This window comes from Erythrolamprus reginae, chromosome 2 (assembly GCF_031021105.1).
Source record: "Erythrolamprus reginae isolate rEryReg1 chromosome 2, rEryReg1.hap1, whole genome shotgun sequence".
NCBI classification, from domain to species: Eukaryota; Metazoa; Chordata; class Lepidosauria; order Squamata; family Dipsadidae; genus Erythrolamprus; species Erythrolamprus reginae.
Window position 1 is genome coordinate 10,137,484 of NC_091951.1, and position 15,821 is coordinate 10,153,304.

General features: G+C 44.7%; 1 protein-coding gene across 1 annotated transcript in view; it reads right to left on the minus strand.

Moving 5' to 3' along the window:
- LOC139159127 (zinc-alpha-2-glycoprotein-like) overlaps positions 1–15,821 on the minus strand; it is a 16,124-nt gene continuing 303 nt past the window's right edge. The window contains exons 2-8 of the mRNA XM_070736484.1: positions 9,913–10,149; positions 8,802–9,077; positions 8,106–8,393; positions 6,885–6,953; positions 5,922–6,055; positions 2,575–2,793; positions 1–249 (exon numbers count right to left, since the gene is read on the minus strand). Coding sequence (XP_070592585.1) covers positions 1–249; positions 2,575–2,793; positions 5,922–6,055; positions 6,885–6,953; positions 8,106–8,393; positions 8,802–9,077; positions 9,913–10,149 — 1,472 coding nt within the window. The remainder of the gene's footprint in view (positions 250–2,574; positions 2,794–5,921; positions 6,056–6,884; positions 6,954–8,105; positions 8,394–8,801; positions 9,078–9,912; positions 10,150–15,821) is intronic.

A 15,821-nucleotide genomic window follows, 5' to 3' on the forward strand; every position in this document is an offset into this window, starting at 1 on the left:
TTATTCTGTTTTTGATTTAAATTCTGTATCATCTGAACAATTAGTGAAATAATCATAATAATCATGATAATAATCATCATAATAGCAATCATAGTCATAATAACCACTATCATCATAATTAATGGCGATGGCCGCAGTAGCATCGGCAGCGGCAGCTGCAGCTGCAGCAAGAATAAACCGCTTCTGTTCTCCATTGACCAACGTTAAAACGGTGTCTTTGGGGCTCTGCCTTCCAAAGGTTGTGTTGTGCTGCAGAGGGAGAAAATGGAGGAAGTCAAAGCCCTGGTTTGTATGAGGGGTGTAGAAGAGGCTGTGCACAAGGGGGGGGGGGGTCAAATGCACAAACAATCACGTGTCACTCCATGCCCACAAGAGACTTATGTTCAGCCCTCCTTGAATTCCTTTGACTCTTATCTATGTCCAATTTGCTTTGACCTTAGTCTTTCAGATTCTTGCAGAGGGCAATAAATGAATGAATGAATGAATCAATGAATGAATGAATGAATGAATCAATCAATCAATCAATCAACCTTAAAAATATCCAAGTTAGACATGAAGTAGATCTTCCAGAAACCATCATCGGTGAACTTAAAATACCAGACTTAAATGTAAACAATTTAACCTCAGTACTATAGTGGGCAGCCTCCTACCCACACCCTCTCATTTTTCTTGGCAACCTCAACCTACCTCATATTAACTGGACCCTAAAAGAATATTCAATTGAACCCATGCACTCAACCCCTTACAATGCTATTACTAATCTAGGGCTTGAACAGCTAGTAACAAACAATACTAGACTCAACAATTGTCTTGCTCTCATCATCTGCAACAGTTTACACTCAATTTATGGACTACAAATAAAAAACAATACATTTGCTAGACCAATTCTTGAATACGTCTGGAAATTGTACTGTATATTGGACATCAATACCATTGAAAATGTCCAGAAATATTTCGCAAGAAGAGTGCTCCATCCTCTGTTTGCAACAGAATACCTTATTCTATCAGACTTGAAATTTTAGTCTTAGATAGCTTAGAGCAACATCGACTTCGATCCAATCTAAATGTAGTTCATAAAATCATCTGCCACAATGCCCTCCCTCTCAAACAATACTTCAGCTTAAACAGCAGCAGTACACAAGCACACAATAGATTCAAACTCAATGTAAGCCCCTCGAAACTCCACTGCAGAAAATACGACTTCAGCAACAGAGTGATCAATGCGTGGAATGCACTACCTGACTCTGTGTTTTCTTCCCAAACTCCCAAAACTTTAACCTTAGACTGTCTACAGTCGATCTCACGTCTGTAAGGGGCATGCATAAGCTTACCATTGTGCCTACCATCCTTCTCCTACTGTCCCACTGTCCAAATTTACCTGCACTTTCTTCACTTTTGTATATGTTTATACCAATTCCTGCCATCTTGTTCATTTGTTTGTTTATTTATTTATTGGATTTACATTCCTTGTACGTTTTGGCAAAATAATAAAATAAATAAAATAAAATAATAAAATAAAAAATAAAAAATAAAAAATAAAATAAAATAAAATAAAATAAAATAAAATAAAATAAAATAAAATAAAATAAAATAAAATAATAAAAATAAAATAATAAAATAAAATAAAATAAAATAAAATAAAATAAATAAATAAATAAAATAAAATAAAATAAAATAAAATAAATAAAATAAAATAAAATAAATAAAATAAAATAAAATAAAATAAAATAAAATAAAATAAAATAAAATAAAATAAAATAAAATAAAATAAAATAAAATAAAATAAAATAAAATAAAATAAAATAAAATAAAATAAAATAAAATAAAATAAAATAAAATAAAATAAAATAAAATAAAATAAAATAAAATAAAATAAAATAAAATAAAATAAAAATAAAATAATCAAATAAAATAATCAAATCAAATCAAATCAAATCAAATCAAATCAAACCAAACCAAACCAAACCAAACCAAACCAAACCAAACCAAACCAAACCAAACCAAATCAAATCAAATCCTTCTTTATACCCATTTGAATTAATTGGATCTGATTTCCCCAGTGCTTGACAGAGAGGCTCAGTCTGTCCTCCCTTTAGCTCCCTCTTCCCCCCACAGCAGGCATGGGAGAAGCAGCCAAGTTGGAGAAAAGCTTGCAATTCTCACCCAGAGAGATAATTTCTCCCTGGAGAGAGGGATTCTCCGGGAGGGATCCTCACTTCTCCCCCTTAGTGTTCCTTTCCTTTTACCCCTCCAGCATATCCTCATGAAGGAGCTCCCTCTAATATTTTCTAGTCCCCCTTCTAGTGGACCCTTCCCTGTCCCACATTCATCCCTCAGAGCTGGTGAACTGCAGAGACTGAGCTGGTCTGGATCCTCTCTGCAGAGCATCAAATCAGAAGATCCCATCCAGGATGGGCGGAGCCCTGAAGGAACCCCAGGCAACCCATGATCTCTCCATCGCTACCTTGGAAAGACTTGGACTAGAGGATGGATTCCCCCATCATGCAAGCCTGATGGTCTTTTCCTCCATATGTTTTCCAGGTTTGGAGTTACTTCAGTAAGTGTCATACTCACCTTTGAGCTGCTTTTAGTTTGAAGCATCAGCAATGACTGAGTCTCATCTTCTATGCCATCGATAGGGGAAGAAGGAGATTTTTCTCGAGAAATTTGATTACGGCAAGTTGTTATGGCATTAAGTGATTCACATGATTGTCCTTTCACATTCTCCACAAACTCTGCTTGTTGCAAGCCAGTTGCCAGGTGTCTAAATGTTGATCGTATGTCTGCAGGATGCTGCCACAGTCGTAAATGTGAGGATTGATCACAAGATTGGGGATTTTTGCAATGGAGATTTTTCCTGGATCTCCTCCACTGGTCTGAGAGATTGCAAGAAAAGAAGCTAGTTAATGTTGGGGCAGCAGCTCCTGCCTGGGATAGAGAAGGACTCAAACTGAAGGTCTCTAGAAGGCCCAGATGGTCCAACTGGCTGGATTATAACCACACATTTTGAAAAGCATTCACTAGTCCTCCCATCCATTTATGAAAATAAAATGGAACATTTCTGGGGGTTGTTGAAGAAATTATTGAGTCATTCAAATTGAAACTCTCCTTGCTCTTATATGAGTTCCTAAAGAGAGATATACAGTCCTGCTTTTTCACCATAGGAAAACCAGCACTGGTTTTGTTTGTTCAATACATTCATTCATTCATTCATTCATTTGTTTGTTTGTTTGTTTGTTCATTCATTTGTTTTTAATTGGCTTTCTATGCTGCCCCTCTCTGAGGACTCGAGGCAGCTTACAACATATAAAAACAGTAGGTTACAATAAATTAAATCGAATTAAATTAAAATTACATAATTATCTAAAATCCCTAATTATATTAAAATCAATCACACATACAGCAACCATACAATCATTTCTTGGGCAGGGGCTGAGGTCTAATTGGCCTGGTGGCATAAATGAGTCTTCTGGAAGGCAAGAAGTGTGGGGCAGTGCAAATCTCTGGGGAGAGCTGGTTCCAGAGGGCTGGGCCTCCCACAGAGAATGCTCTTCCTCTAGGCCTCCGCCAAGCGACATTGTCTAGTTGTTGGGACCCGGAGAAGGCCGACTCTGTGCGATCTAACCAGTCGCTGGGACTCATACGGCAGAGGGCGGTACCGCAAGTAATCTGGCCCAATGCCATGTAGGGCTATATAGGTCATTACCAACACTTTGAATGGTGTCCAGAAACCAAATGGCAACCAATGCAGTCCATGGAGTGTTTGGAGAGACATGGGCATGCCTAGGGAAGCTCACGATTACTCGCGCGGCTGAATTTTGTACAATTTGTAGTTTCTGAGCACTCTTCAAAGGTAGCCCCATGTAGAGAACATTGCAACAGTTGAATCTGTTAGTATGCTGTATGTAACTTGTTGTGGTTAGCTCTGGCCCAGCTCCTGCCCCAAGGAATGTGCAGGTGGATGTGGGAGAAACATCCACATGCTGCAAGCCTGTTTTGCTCCCAATGGAATCTGCCAACAAAGCCTCTGACCAAGGAAGCATGAGTGACAGGGAAGAGGGGAGTTTGGCAGACAGCCCAGGAGGAGATCAATCATCTGTATCATCCTTGGATTCTGAACAAGAATTAATGATACATCCACGCATGTGTAGAGTGATGCATAGGAGACAAAACTGAAGGATTATTACAAGAGAAAATGAGGCCACCTGTGGTTGGGTGGGGCTGCTGTAATTAGTGCTACAGATAAAAGTGCAACCTGGTGTTTTAGCCTCATGGCAGTTTATCTGATTCATTGTTTCGTCAAGATCGTGGTTTTTGTGCTGTTCAAGATTGTGTGTGGACTCTCTGGACTTTAGAATTGGACTCAATTTCCCAGTTATTGGGTGAGCAATTGGATTGCATTACACCTGTGCCTTGTGTGTACCAGAAAATCCCGTTGACATTTAAAAAGGGAGCTGTTTCTGTTTTTCTGTTTATAAAAACCTTTGGGGTTTCCTTTTATCGTGTGGTGTGTGTCTTCCTGGACTAATTACCCTGTAATTACGGGCGGTTGAAACACACCGGCAGAACAGTAACTATGTTGGGTGTTGCAATACAGGAGCTAATAAATGTCAGTTTACAACTGTACTTTTAAGAAACATTTGCTGGTTGGCCATAAGAGTAAGCCAACATCATTTTTCTTGGGGAGAGATATTTGTATTTGCTGTATGCTATATTGTTGCGGTGTGCGCTAACCTGGTTTGTAAACCATTATTAGGATTATATATGTATGATATTTGGACTGTGTAACTACTATTGCTTATTTTGCCTATCTGTAAATAATAATACAGTATTGTTCTATTTTCTACTGTCTGATTCATTGATTGAGTAACCCACATTGTTACATTAACTCTGCTTGAAGTTTGTTGAAGGTTTATTACCTAGACATCTAACAGAATCTCAAGGTGGTAAGGGCACGAAGCGACTGTGACTGTGAGTAGGGACTCCCTGCCCAAATAGGGCCAGGAGGACCTGGACAAACGTCCCCCTCGCCCTAGCCAAAAGATGATGGTCTAAAGTCAGCTGTGGATAGAAGTGGGCACCCAAATTGCAGACCTCTCTGAGGGGGTCAGAGGTCCCCCCCCAGAGTAATGGACAGACCGGTGGAAATGTCCTTGGGAGGCAGAACCCACAGCAACCCTTTATGTATTTATTTATTTATTGGATTTGTATCCCGCCCCTCTCCGTGGACTCGGGGCGGCTAACAACAGTGATAAAAACAGCATGTAGAAATCCAATACTAAAACAGCTAAAAACCCTTGTGGTAAAACCAATCATACATACAAACATACCATGCATAAATTGTAGAAGCCTAGGGGGAAAGATTATCTTAGTTCCCTCATGCCTGACGGCAGAGGTGGGTTTTGAGGAGCTTATGAAAGGCAAGGAGTGTGGGGGCTATTCTAATCTCTGGGGGGAGTTGGTTCCAGAGGGCCAGGGAAGGCTCTTCCCCTGGGTCCCGCCAAACGACATTGTTTAGTTGACGGGACCTGGAGAAGGCCCACTCTGTGGGACCTAACTGGTCGCTGGGATTCTTGTGGCAGAAGGCGGTCCTGGAAATAATCTGGCCCAGTGCCATGTAGGGCTTTATAGGTCATAACCAACACTTTGAATTGTGACCGGAAACTGATCGGCAACCAATGCAGACTGCGGAGTGTTGATGTGACATGGGCATACTTAGGGAAGCCCATGATTGCTCTTGCAGCTGCATTCTGCACAATCTGAAGTTTCCGAACACTTTTCAAAGGTAGCCCCATGTAGAGAGCGTTACAGTATTCGAGCCTTGAGGTGATGAGGGCATGAGTGACTGTGAGCAGTAACTCCCGGTCCAGGTAGGGCTGCAACCGGTGCACCAGGTGAACCTGGGCAAACACCCCCCTCGCCATAGCTGAAAGATGTTTCTCTAATGTGAGCTGTAGATCGAGGAGGACACCTTTCTTGCCGGGGTTGAGCTTGAGCCTGTTAACTCTCATCCAGACATCAACAGCCTCCAGGCACCGGCACATTACTTCCACTGCTTCACTGAGGGGACACAGGGTGGAGATGTATAGCTGAGTATAATCAGCATATTGATGGTAACTCAACCGGTGCCCTCAGATGATCTCGCCCAGCAATTTCATGTAGATATTAAAAAGCAGGGGAGAGGGGATGGGCCCCTGAGGGACCCCACAAGGGAAGGACTTAGGGGTCGACCTCTGATCCTGAGCTAACACTGACTGTGACCGGCGAGAGAAGTAGGAAGAGAACCACTGTAAAATGGTGCCTCCCATTCCCAGTCCCTTGAGCCAGCACAGAAGGCTACCATGGTTGATGGTATCTAAAGCTTCTGAGAGGTCGAGAAGCACCAGGACAGATGATAAACCCCTACCCCAGGCCTGCCAAAGATCATCCATCAGTGCAACCAAAGCAGTTTCCATACTGTAGCTGGGCCTGAATCCTGATTGTTGAGGGTCCAGATAATTGGCTTCCTCCATACACTGCTGGAGCTGGAGCGACACCATCTTCTCAACAAACTTACCCGTCCCTCAGAGAAGCAATAACAGTCTCCTGGATCCAGCTCCTTTCAGGGTCTCCTGATATTTTCCCCTCTGTCCACTGAGGCCAAAGAGGCTGCTTCCCAGACAAGAGGAATGTGGAACATTTTGAGATTTCCAAGGGTTGAAAAAAAATGCCTGCCTAGTTTCTTCTTCCTTTCCCATTCCCATTAAAATGCTGTTTGTGGGGAAGGGTCGCATGGGGATCCTGGCTGCGACACTCATGTAGTCTCTTTCCCATCCACACTAGTGTAGTCAACACAGAAAGACACAGAGGTGGGTGGTGGGGGTAGATGAGTCTGTTTCACTTACAGGTCTTGAAGAAAAAAGCTCCCAAGATGATGGCAGCTACAATTCCCACAGGAATCCACCATGTTCTAGCTAGAGAAGGAGAAATATGGTTCTGATTAGAAAGATGTTGAGTTCCCTGAAATGGAGGAAATAAGCAATGGAAGCATTTCCCTAACTGCAAGGGCCTCCAGGAAGTGCTCCCACCTGAAGGAAGCCCCCTACCACCAAGGCTGCAGAGGGAGGACTGAATGGCCTTGAAGGGCAGAAGGAAAAGCCATAACCAATCATCTCATATATCATCTTATATATTTTCATACCTTTGCTACTAAGTTTCAAACTCCCCTGACAGAAATCACTTATCTCCCATTACTAAATGCAGGACTATATATTCTGAAAACATGAGAAGCTGCAGAAAAAAACAAGCCCCCTACCAGGGGTGGGCTGCAAGGGGGATGGTGTGGAATGCATTCCACCGGAAGAAATGAAGCTGTGTGTGCAGCTTCGTCTCCACTGGTAGTACACGCAAAATTCGGTTCCTGCACATTCCATCCCGCCCCAACCAGGAAGGAGAGAATCTCATCGGGGAGATGACATTGCTTCCGTTTTGCCCGCTTGCCAGAGTCTTCCTGATGAGCTGCTGTTCTTCCTGGCAAGCGAGCGAAGCGGTAGCCATGTTGTCTCCCCAACAAGCTGCTCGCAGACGGGATGGACTGCCGCCACACAGGACCCAGCCCCATGGCTGCTGGCTGGCTGCATCGGCAGAGGCGCCCTGGTTAGTCCCAGATTTCTTCCTTCTGGCAGCTCCTGGGTGGGACTAAACGGAGCGCCTTTGCCTTTGCCGGCAGCCACAGGACTGGGTTCCTGCGCAACAGTGGCAGCAGTGGTCCATCCAGAGCCAGGAGATGCCAGCAGGAAGAAATCCTTTCCTTTCTGCAGGATTTCTTCCTCCTGGTAGCTCCCGGCCGGGATGGACCGCTGCCACGCAGGACCCAGCCCCATGGCTGCCAGCCAGCAAATGCACTCCGTTTAGTCCCGCCAGGGTGGAATGGCTTCGGACACAACTCTGCACATGCACAGGAAATTGAAGGGTGGCTACGCGTACCCAGCACTCCCGCCCCTGCCTGCCCCCGTGCCCCCCTCCCAAGCATTCTAGTAGGGCTGCCCTTTACTGCCCCCTACCATATGCTTTGAAACATTTGTGCCACATCTACTTCTAAATGTCACATCCTCCCAGTCTCTCACCTGGATCCTCTTTGAAAGCCAATATCAGGGGTTCCTGCAAGCCCTCATGCTCAATATGGCACCGAAAATGGTCCCGCTCCTTAGGGTCGATCTCAATGCTGAGCCAGATATAATAGGTCCCGTCTGAGTTGGGGGCCACGTTCCTTGGGAGGGTCTCATATTTGCAGACTTCTCCGTCCCTCGTCCAGGTGGCCTGGATCTCCTTGGGATAGAAGCCAAAGGCCTGGCAGATAAGGACCTCCAGCCTGTCATTCACCACTTTGCCAGTCACCTTCCCCACTGGAGGCTCTGCAGGAGAAGCAACATCTGAGTTCCTGGGATTTTTAGAATTTCTCTCAAGGCAATTTAATCAGTGGGAAGACCTTCTGGGGGCGTCCTCTCACTCTTCTCCGTACCGCTCTTCTGCAAAAGTGCTTCTCTAGAATCATTTTTAAAAGAACTTTGGGGTAAAATTGGCCTTGATAGCTTATGTGCCTACTTCTTTAAAAAGCTCTCAACCACCATAGCACAACCACTTAGCATAATCTATGAAATATCCTTCAGAACCAGCTTCTTGCCTAACCATAAGGTCACTAGCACAATCTGCTATGGAGGTGAAGGGTAGCTGGGCCTTGTAGAGCAGAAAACTAGAGGAGGGGAAGATGAGGATGCCTAGGAAAAAAAACCCTCACATTCGAAGCCCATTCGGCCACTCACCTGTCTTCTCCAGAGCCACCTTCTGGTAGGACAGGTATCTCTGCAGCCACTCAATGCAGGTCTCCTCCAGGAAGAATTTATTTCTTTGAGATTGACTTGGATCATCCTCCCTTTTCTCCTTGACCATCCTTGCCTGTGGCTGAGCAGGCACCCATCTGAGGGTCTCCTTCTCAAAGCTGATGAAATCCATCCCATCATAGCCATAGTGCAAAAACCCTCTTTTGCTCCCATCTTCCCTGAGCTCACAGCCCAAATCTACCTGCCAGGTGTGAAGCCCTGAAATACAGAAAGAAGGGGTGGAATTGTCCAGAGTTCCTCTCCATAGAGCACCCTCCCCAAATGACTCAAATATTTACTTCCCCCTCATCCCACCAGGGGACGGAAAACAGATCTTTCCTTGTCTCTTTCTTTGAATGGTGGGAGCTGTTTTCTGTGATCTGAGGCTGCACTTAGTCTTTTTAATGTGAGGCTAGAACAGGGGTCAGCAACCTATGGCTCTGGAGCTGCATGTGGCTCTTTCACCCCTTTGTTGCCGCTCCCTGTCACAGGTCGGTATCACAACTTTGGAGGAGCTGTTGATTGGGGGACGGGAGAAGAAGGGCATGCCAGGAGGAGACACTATTGAAATGGGCAGGTTTTCCAGTCAGCTCCACAATTGATAGGGCTTTTCATTAGGACTGGTAGAGGAAAAAGGATGCTATTCTAGGAGGATACTCTTTGGTGGGGGAACCAGACTTCTGATTGGCTCCAGAATTGAACGGGGGGGGAGGGGCAGCTCCAGTTAGAACCTTTGTGGTTCTTTGATTGTTTAAGGTTGCTGACTTCTGTGTTAGAAGATCATGAGAGAGAAGATTTTGGGGGGGAGGATTTTCCTTCCTTTGCAGGAAAAGCTCTCTCATCCTCATGCTCCTTACAGGTATTGAGGGTCAAAAGCAGAAACAATGTTGTCCTTTCCTGAGATGGGGCTCATCTCAATCCTCCAACCTCCCAGCCTCCCGTTTTCTATCCTTTGCCTGCTTGCCTCATTTCCCAATAACCAAAGTGTTAAGATGTGGGAAGGTGAGTTTTGAAGGAGAATTCAGGGCTTGAAGGCATTTCTGCCTCTGCTCACCTCCAGTCTGGTGGTTGAGTTCTGATAACTGCTCCAGGTCAGCTCTGAACATCCTCTCAGGTGCCTTCATCTCCTCCGCCTCCATCCAGGGCACCAGAGGAACTGTCTTCCCATTGAGAATGTCATATCGAGCAATGGGTTGGTTATCCAGGTGGACCACAGAGAGGAACCGGGGCAGCCCCTGGCTGGACTCTGACACCTTCAGGTAGGAATAGCACAGGGAGTGCCTGGAGGAGCCTGGGAGAGGAAGAAGGTGGAGGAGAGAATTGAGGGGAGTCTGCAGCTCCAGCTCTTCCTTCAATGTTATGGTGAAAAGCCACTCTCCAAGAATAAGACTAACTTTATGTTTTACTTGGAAGGATTCCAGGCATGAAAGGAGCTAAAGGAGACCCTAGCAACTTTTGGTTGACTTTGGACATGGCCACATCAGGTGAGGGGACCCTCTGGGCTCACACAGGTGCTTCTGGGCCTGACCCCATTGGATTCTACATGCCCATTGCCTGAAGGACAGGAGCTGTTTGGAGTTTCACCAGAGTATGGAGACTTCCTGCCTCTGGAAGCTACATCACACCCAGAAGTTATCTTTAGTAAGGGTCCAGACTCCAGACTATTATGATCATGTTGACTTTTATGATTACCCTTTGCCCACTGGGACATGGGGGGGGGGGAGGAAGAGTTGATATGGACTTTAAACATTCTCTTTTGACTTTCACTCCTTGGGCAGAAATTAACTCAGAATGCATGACAGATTAAAATTATTGTCCCACAGAGACAATTTTCTTCTCGTAATTAATTTTTTCTTAGATTTTTCCTAGTTCATCAAAAATATAAAATGCAGAGGTATAAAGAGAAGTGAAAGAGAAGCAATTGGACAATCAAATAACCATTTGTCTGGAATGTTATAGGAGGCTGGACTAGAAGATCTCCAAGAACCCTTCAAACTCTGTCCTTCTGGTTTGTTTGTTTGTTTGCCCAATCCCCTAGGACTCAGGGCAGCTTACAACAATACGAATACAATACAGAATAAAAAGAAGTCAAATATCAATAATAAACTATAGAAAACCCCAATTATAAAACCCACATACTAAAATTATAAACCCCCATGATAAAACCCATAAATCCAATCTATCAGACAATATACATACCAATCAAACATGACTCAGCCATGCCAGATGTTAAAATTCAGGGGGGTCAGGCCTGCTGGCAAAGTCAGATCATGATGGCCTTTTGGAACGCCAGTAGAGTGGGAGCAGTACGGACATCAGAGGGGGGGGGGAGTTGGTTCCATAGAGCTAGGGCTGCTACAGAGAAGGCCCTCTCCTCTGGCCCCACCAACCTACATTGTTTAGTCAAGAGGACCTGGAGAAGGCCGACTATGCAATCTTACTGGTTTCTGGGAGGTTCTGTATTTAGCAGGAGACGGTCCCATAAAAAGACAAGGCCCTAACAATGTAGGGATTTATAGGTGATAACCAACACCTTGAAATGTGACCAGAGACTAATAAATAGTCAGTGCAGCGCACGGAGTGTTGGTGTTATATGGGCATACTGAGGCACACCCATTATAGCTCGTATGGCTGCATTCTGGACTATCTGCAGTCTCCGAACACTCTTCAAGGGTAGCGCCATGTAGAGCGGCATCCAGGGGCAGGTCACCAATTTCAGCTCTACCGGAATGTGCCAGGAGCGTGCCCCTGTGCGAGCCACAGGCACGCCCCTGGCATGCACCCGTGTCTGGCACGTGATTCAGCTTCTGCGCATGTGTGAGGTGCGGACATGCTTCTGCGCATGTTGCTTCTGGCATGGAAGCAAAGAACCCCGGAAATTGGAGACAAGAGCTGCCAGTTGTGAGTGACCGGCAAAATAAGGTAAGGGCTGCGCTGCCAGCCCTTGCCCCCCTGCCGGGCCATCCCCCCAGCCCGCCACCCCCTGGCTGCCGGCTCCCATCCTCCTGCCATGTTGCCAGTGTCCGCCACTCTGCCCCCCAATCCCCTGATGCCGCCATGAGCAATGGGAGCTGCCGGCTCCCATCCGCCTGCCACTTTGCCAGCCTCCATCATTCTGCCCATCGCCCCATGATGCCGCCACGAGTGATGGGAGCTGCCAGCTCCCATCCGCCCGCGGCTTTGCCAGCGTCCACCATTTGTTTGTTTTTTTATTTATTTATTTGTTTATTTATTTATTTGTTTATTTATTTGTTTATTTATTTATTTGTTTGTTTATTTGTTTGTTTGGTTGTTTGTGATTTGATTTGATTTGATTTGATTTGATTTGATTTGATTTGATTTGATTTGTATGCTGCCCCTCTCCATAGACTCAGGGCAGCTCACAGCAACAATAAAACAATGTACAACAAATCTAATAATTTAAAAACACTAAAAACCCCATTATTAAAAGCAAACCCGCTGCCCCGAGTTTGCGGAGAGGGGCGGCATATAAATCCAATAAATCTAATCTAATCTATTGTAAACATATACACAAACATACCATGCATAAACTGTATAGGCTCGGGGGAGATGTCTCAATTCCCCCATGCCTGATGGCAGAGGTGAGTTTTAAGGAGTTTACGAAAGGCAAGGAGGGTGGGGGCAGTTCTAATCTCCGGGGGGAGCTGGTTCCAGAGGGTTGAGGCCGCCACAGAGAAGGCTCTTCCTCTGGGTTCTGCCAAACGACATTGTTTAGTCGACGGGACCCGGAGAAGGCCCACTCTGTGGGACCTAACCTGTCACTGGGATTCGTGCAGCAGAAGGCGGTCCCGGAAATATTCTGGTCCAATGCCATGCAGGGCTTTATAGGTCATAAGCAACACTTTGAATTGTGACTGGAAACTGATCGGCAACCAATGCAGACTGCGGAGTGTTGGTGTAACATGGGCATACCTAGGGAAGCCCATGATTGCTCTCGCAGCTCCATTCTGCACGATCTGAAGTTTCCGAACACTTTTCAAAAGTAGCCCCATGCCCACTCATGCCCTCTGACGCCACCACGAGCGATGGGAGCTGTCGGCTCCCATCTGCCCACCGCTTTGCCAATCTCCGCAATGCCTCCCTCCGCCCCCTGATGCTGCCACAAGTGGCCTACCCACTCTACCGCTAGCAGCAGCTCCATACACTGGTCCCTCCACTGCGCCGCACCTCTTACCTGTGATCTCCTAGTTGATGGGCCATGGCACGGGGAGCAGGCAGGGTGGTCCTGAGTTCTGTGCTCTCCCACTTGTGCTGAGAGATGTCTGCGGTGTGGGAGAGCAGAGAGCAGGCCACCCAGCTGGAGCTTGGGTGGGCGACTGTTGCTTGTTGGCCCCAGCTGCCACTCTAGGCGCTGCAGTGAGATTTGGCTGCTGCTGAGAGGTCAAGAAGCACCAGGATAGATAAGTAACCCCTATCGCAGGCCCACCAGAGATCATCCATCAGCATGATCAAAGTGGCTTCTGCGCTGTGACCAGTCCTGAAACCAGACTGAAAAAGGTCTAGATATTCTTTCATCCAAGGACTGCCAAAGTTGGAATGTCACCACCTTTTCAACAACCTTGCCCAAGAAGAGCAGGTTGGAGACTGGCCTAATGTTCTTCAACTTGGCTGTATCCAGGGATGGTTTAGAAACATAGAAACATAGAAGACTGTGGGCAGAAAAAGACCTCATGGTCCATCTAGTCTGCCCTTATACTATTTCCTGTATTTTATCTTGCAATGGATATATGTTTATTCCAGGCATGTTTAAATTCAGTTACTGTGGATTTACCAACCACGTCTGCTGGAAGTTTGTTCCAAGCATCTACTACTCTTTCAGTGAAATAATATTTCCTCACGTTGCTTTTGATCTTTCCCCCAACTAACTTCAGATTGTGTCCCCTTGTTCATGTGTTCACTTTCCTATTAAAAACACTTCCCTCCTAACCTTATTTAACCCTTTAACATATTTAAATGTTTTGATCATGTCCCCCCTTTTCCTTCTGTCCTCCAGACTATACAGATTGAGTTCATGAAGTCTTTCCTGATACGCTTTATGCTTAAGACCTTCCACCATTCTTGTAGCCCGTCTTTGGACTCGTTCAATTTTGTCAATATCTTTTTGTAGGTGAGGTCTCCAGAACTGAACACAGTATTCCAAATGTGGTCTCACCAGTGCTCTATATAAGGGGATCACAATCTCCCTCTTCCTGCTTGTTATACCTCTAGCTATGCAGCCAAGCATCCTACTTGCTTTTCCTACTGCCCGACCACACTGCTCCCCCATTTTGAGACTGTCAGAAATCACTACCCCTAAATCCTTCTCTTCTGAAGTTTTTGCTAACACAGAACTGCCAATGCAATACTCAGATTGAGGATTCCTTTTCCCCAAGTGCATTATTTTACATTTGGAAACATTAAACTGCAGTCACCATTGCTTTGACCATTTATCTAGTAAAGCTAAATCATTTACCATATTACAGACCCCTCCAGGAATATCAACCCTATTGCACACTTTAGAGTCATCGGCAAATAGGCAAACCTTCCCTACCAAACCTTCCCCTATGTCACTCCCAAACATATTAAAAAGAATAGGACCCAGAACAGACCCTTGTGGCACCAGGCTCTGCTCAGAATACTCGCCATTAACAACAACCCTCTGATATCTACGCTTCACTCAGATGCAAATCCACTGAACTATCCAGGGATTAAGTCCAATCTTCACTAATTTATCTCAGGTTTCTTGAGGAGTGGTCACACAACTGCTTATTTCAGTGTCTATGGAAATGACCCCTCACTCAAGGAAGCATTGGATCCAGCCAGGTATTCAATAAACAGGTGGGGGGACAAACAGCTCCCATATCCTTGTGCACTTCATCAGGAGTTACCAGGTCAAACTCATCCCAAACAATAGGACTAAGGCCTGACCCTGTCACATCAGTCTGAATTACCCAATTAAGTCCAGATCATTCTGAATCTGAGCGACCTTATGTGCAAGAAACAACAAATTCAATTCTTTTTTGTTCTGTTCATCTAATCAGCAAAACCAAAACCAGAAGCAATTATTAAAACCTTCCTTGTGCTGTGCATATGTCCCTCGTTCATAAAGTGATAACAGAAAATAAAAATGCTAATAGAGGAAATGAATGTAACCAAAGGAGACGCTGGGGAGACTTTGAAGGTTCACCATTCATTGTTACTTTCTTGTTCAGCTACAAATGGGAATGGGTTACCAACTGAATACAAGCAATGAGGTTGAGCGAAGAAGGAAGGAATAGAGAAGTTTCCGGCTGGGAAATTTGACTGTAAAAAATATGACTTCAGCAACTGAGTTGTCGAAGCGTGGAACTCATTACCTGACTCACTAGTGTTAACCCCTAACCCCCAACATTTTTCCCTTAGACTCTCCACGATTGACCTCTCCAGGTTCCTTAGAGGTCAGTAAGGGCCATGCATAAGTGCACCAGTGCGCCTTCCGTCCCCTGTCCAATTGTCTCTCCTTATCTCATTTATCTTTTCTTCCTTTCAAATATCTTCACCTATACTTTTATATCTTTTCTTCTATTCTTTTCTTTACTTATATTATTACATATCTTTCTCTTCAATGTGTATTATGTATTGGACTAACTAACTAACTTAATTAATTAATTAATTAATTAATTAATTAATTAATTAATCAATTAATTAATTAATTAATTAATTAATGTCCTCCACTCCTCTGCTTGCAACAGAATACCTTATTCCATCAGACTTGAAAAATTGGGCTTACATCTAGAGATACTTCACCTTCAATCCGATCTAAAGTTAGTTCATAAAATCATCTGCCACAATGTCCTACCTGTCAATGAATACTTCAGCTTCAACCACAACAATACATAAGTACACAATAGATTTAAACTCAATGTTGAAACTCAACTGCAGAAAATACGACTTCATCAACAGAGTAATCAATGCATGGAATTC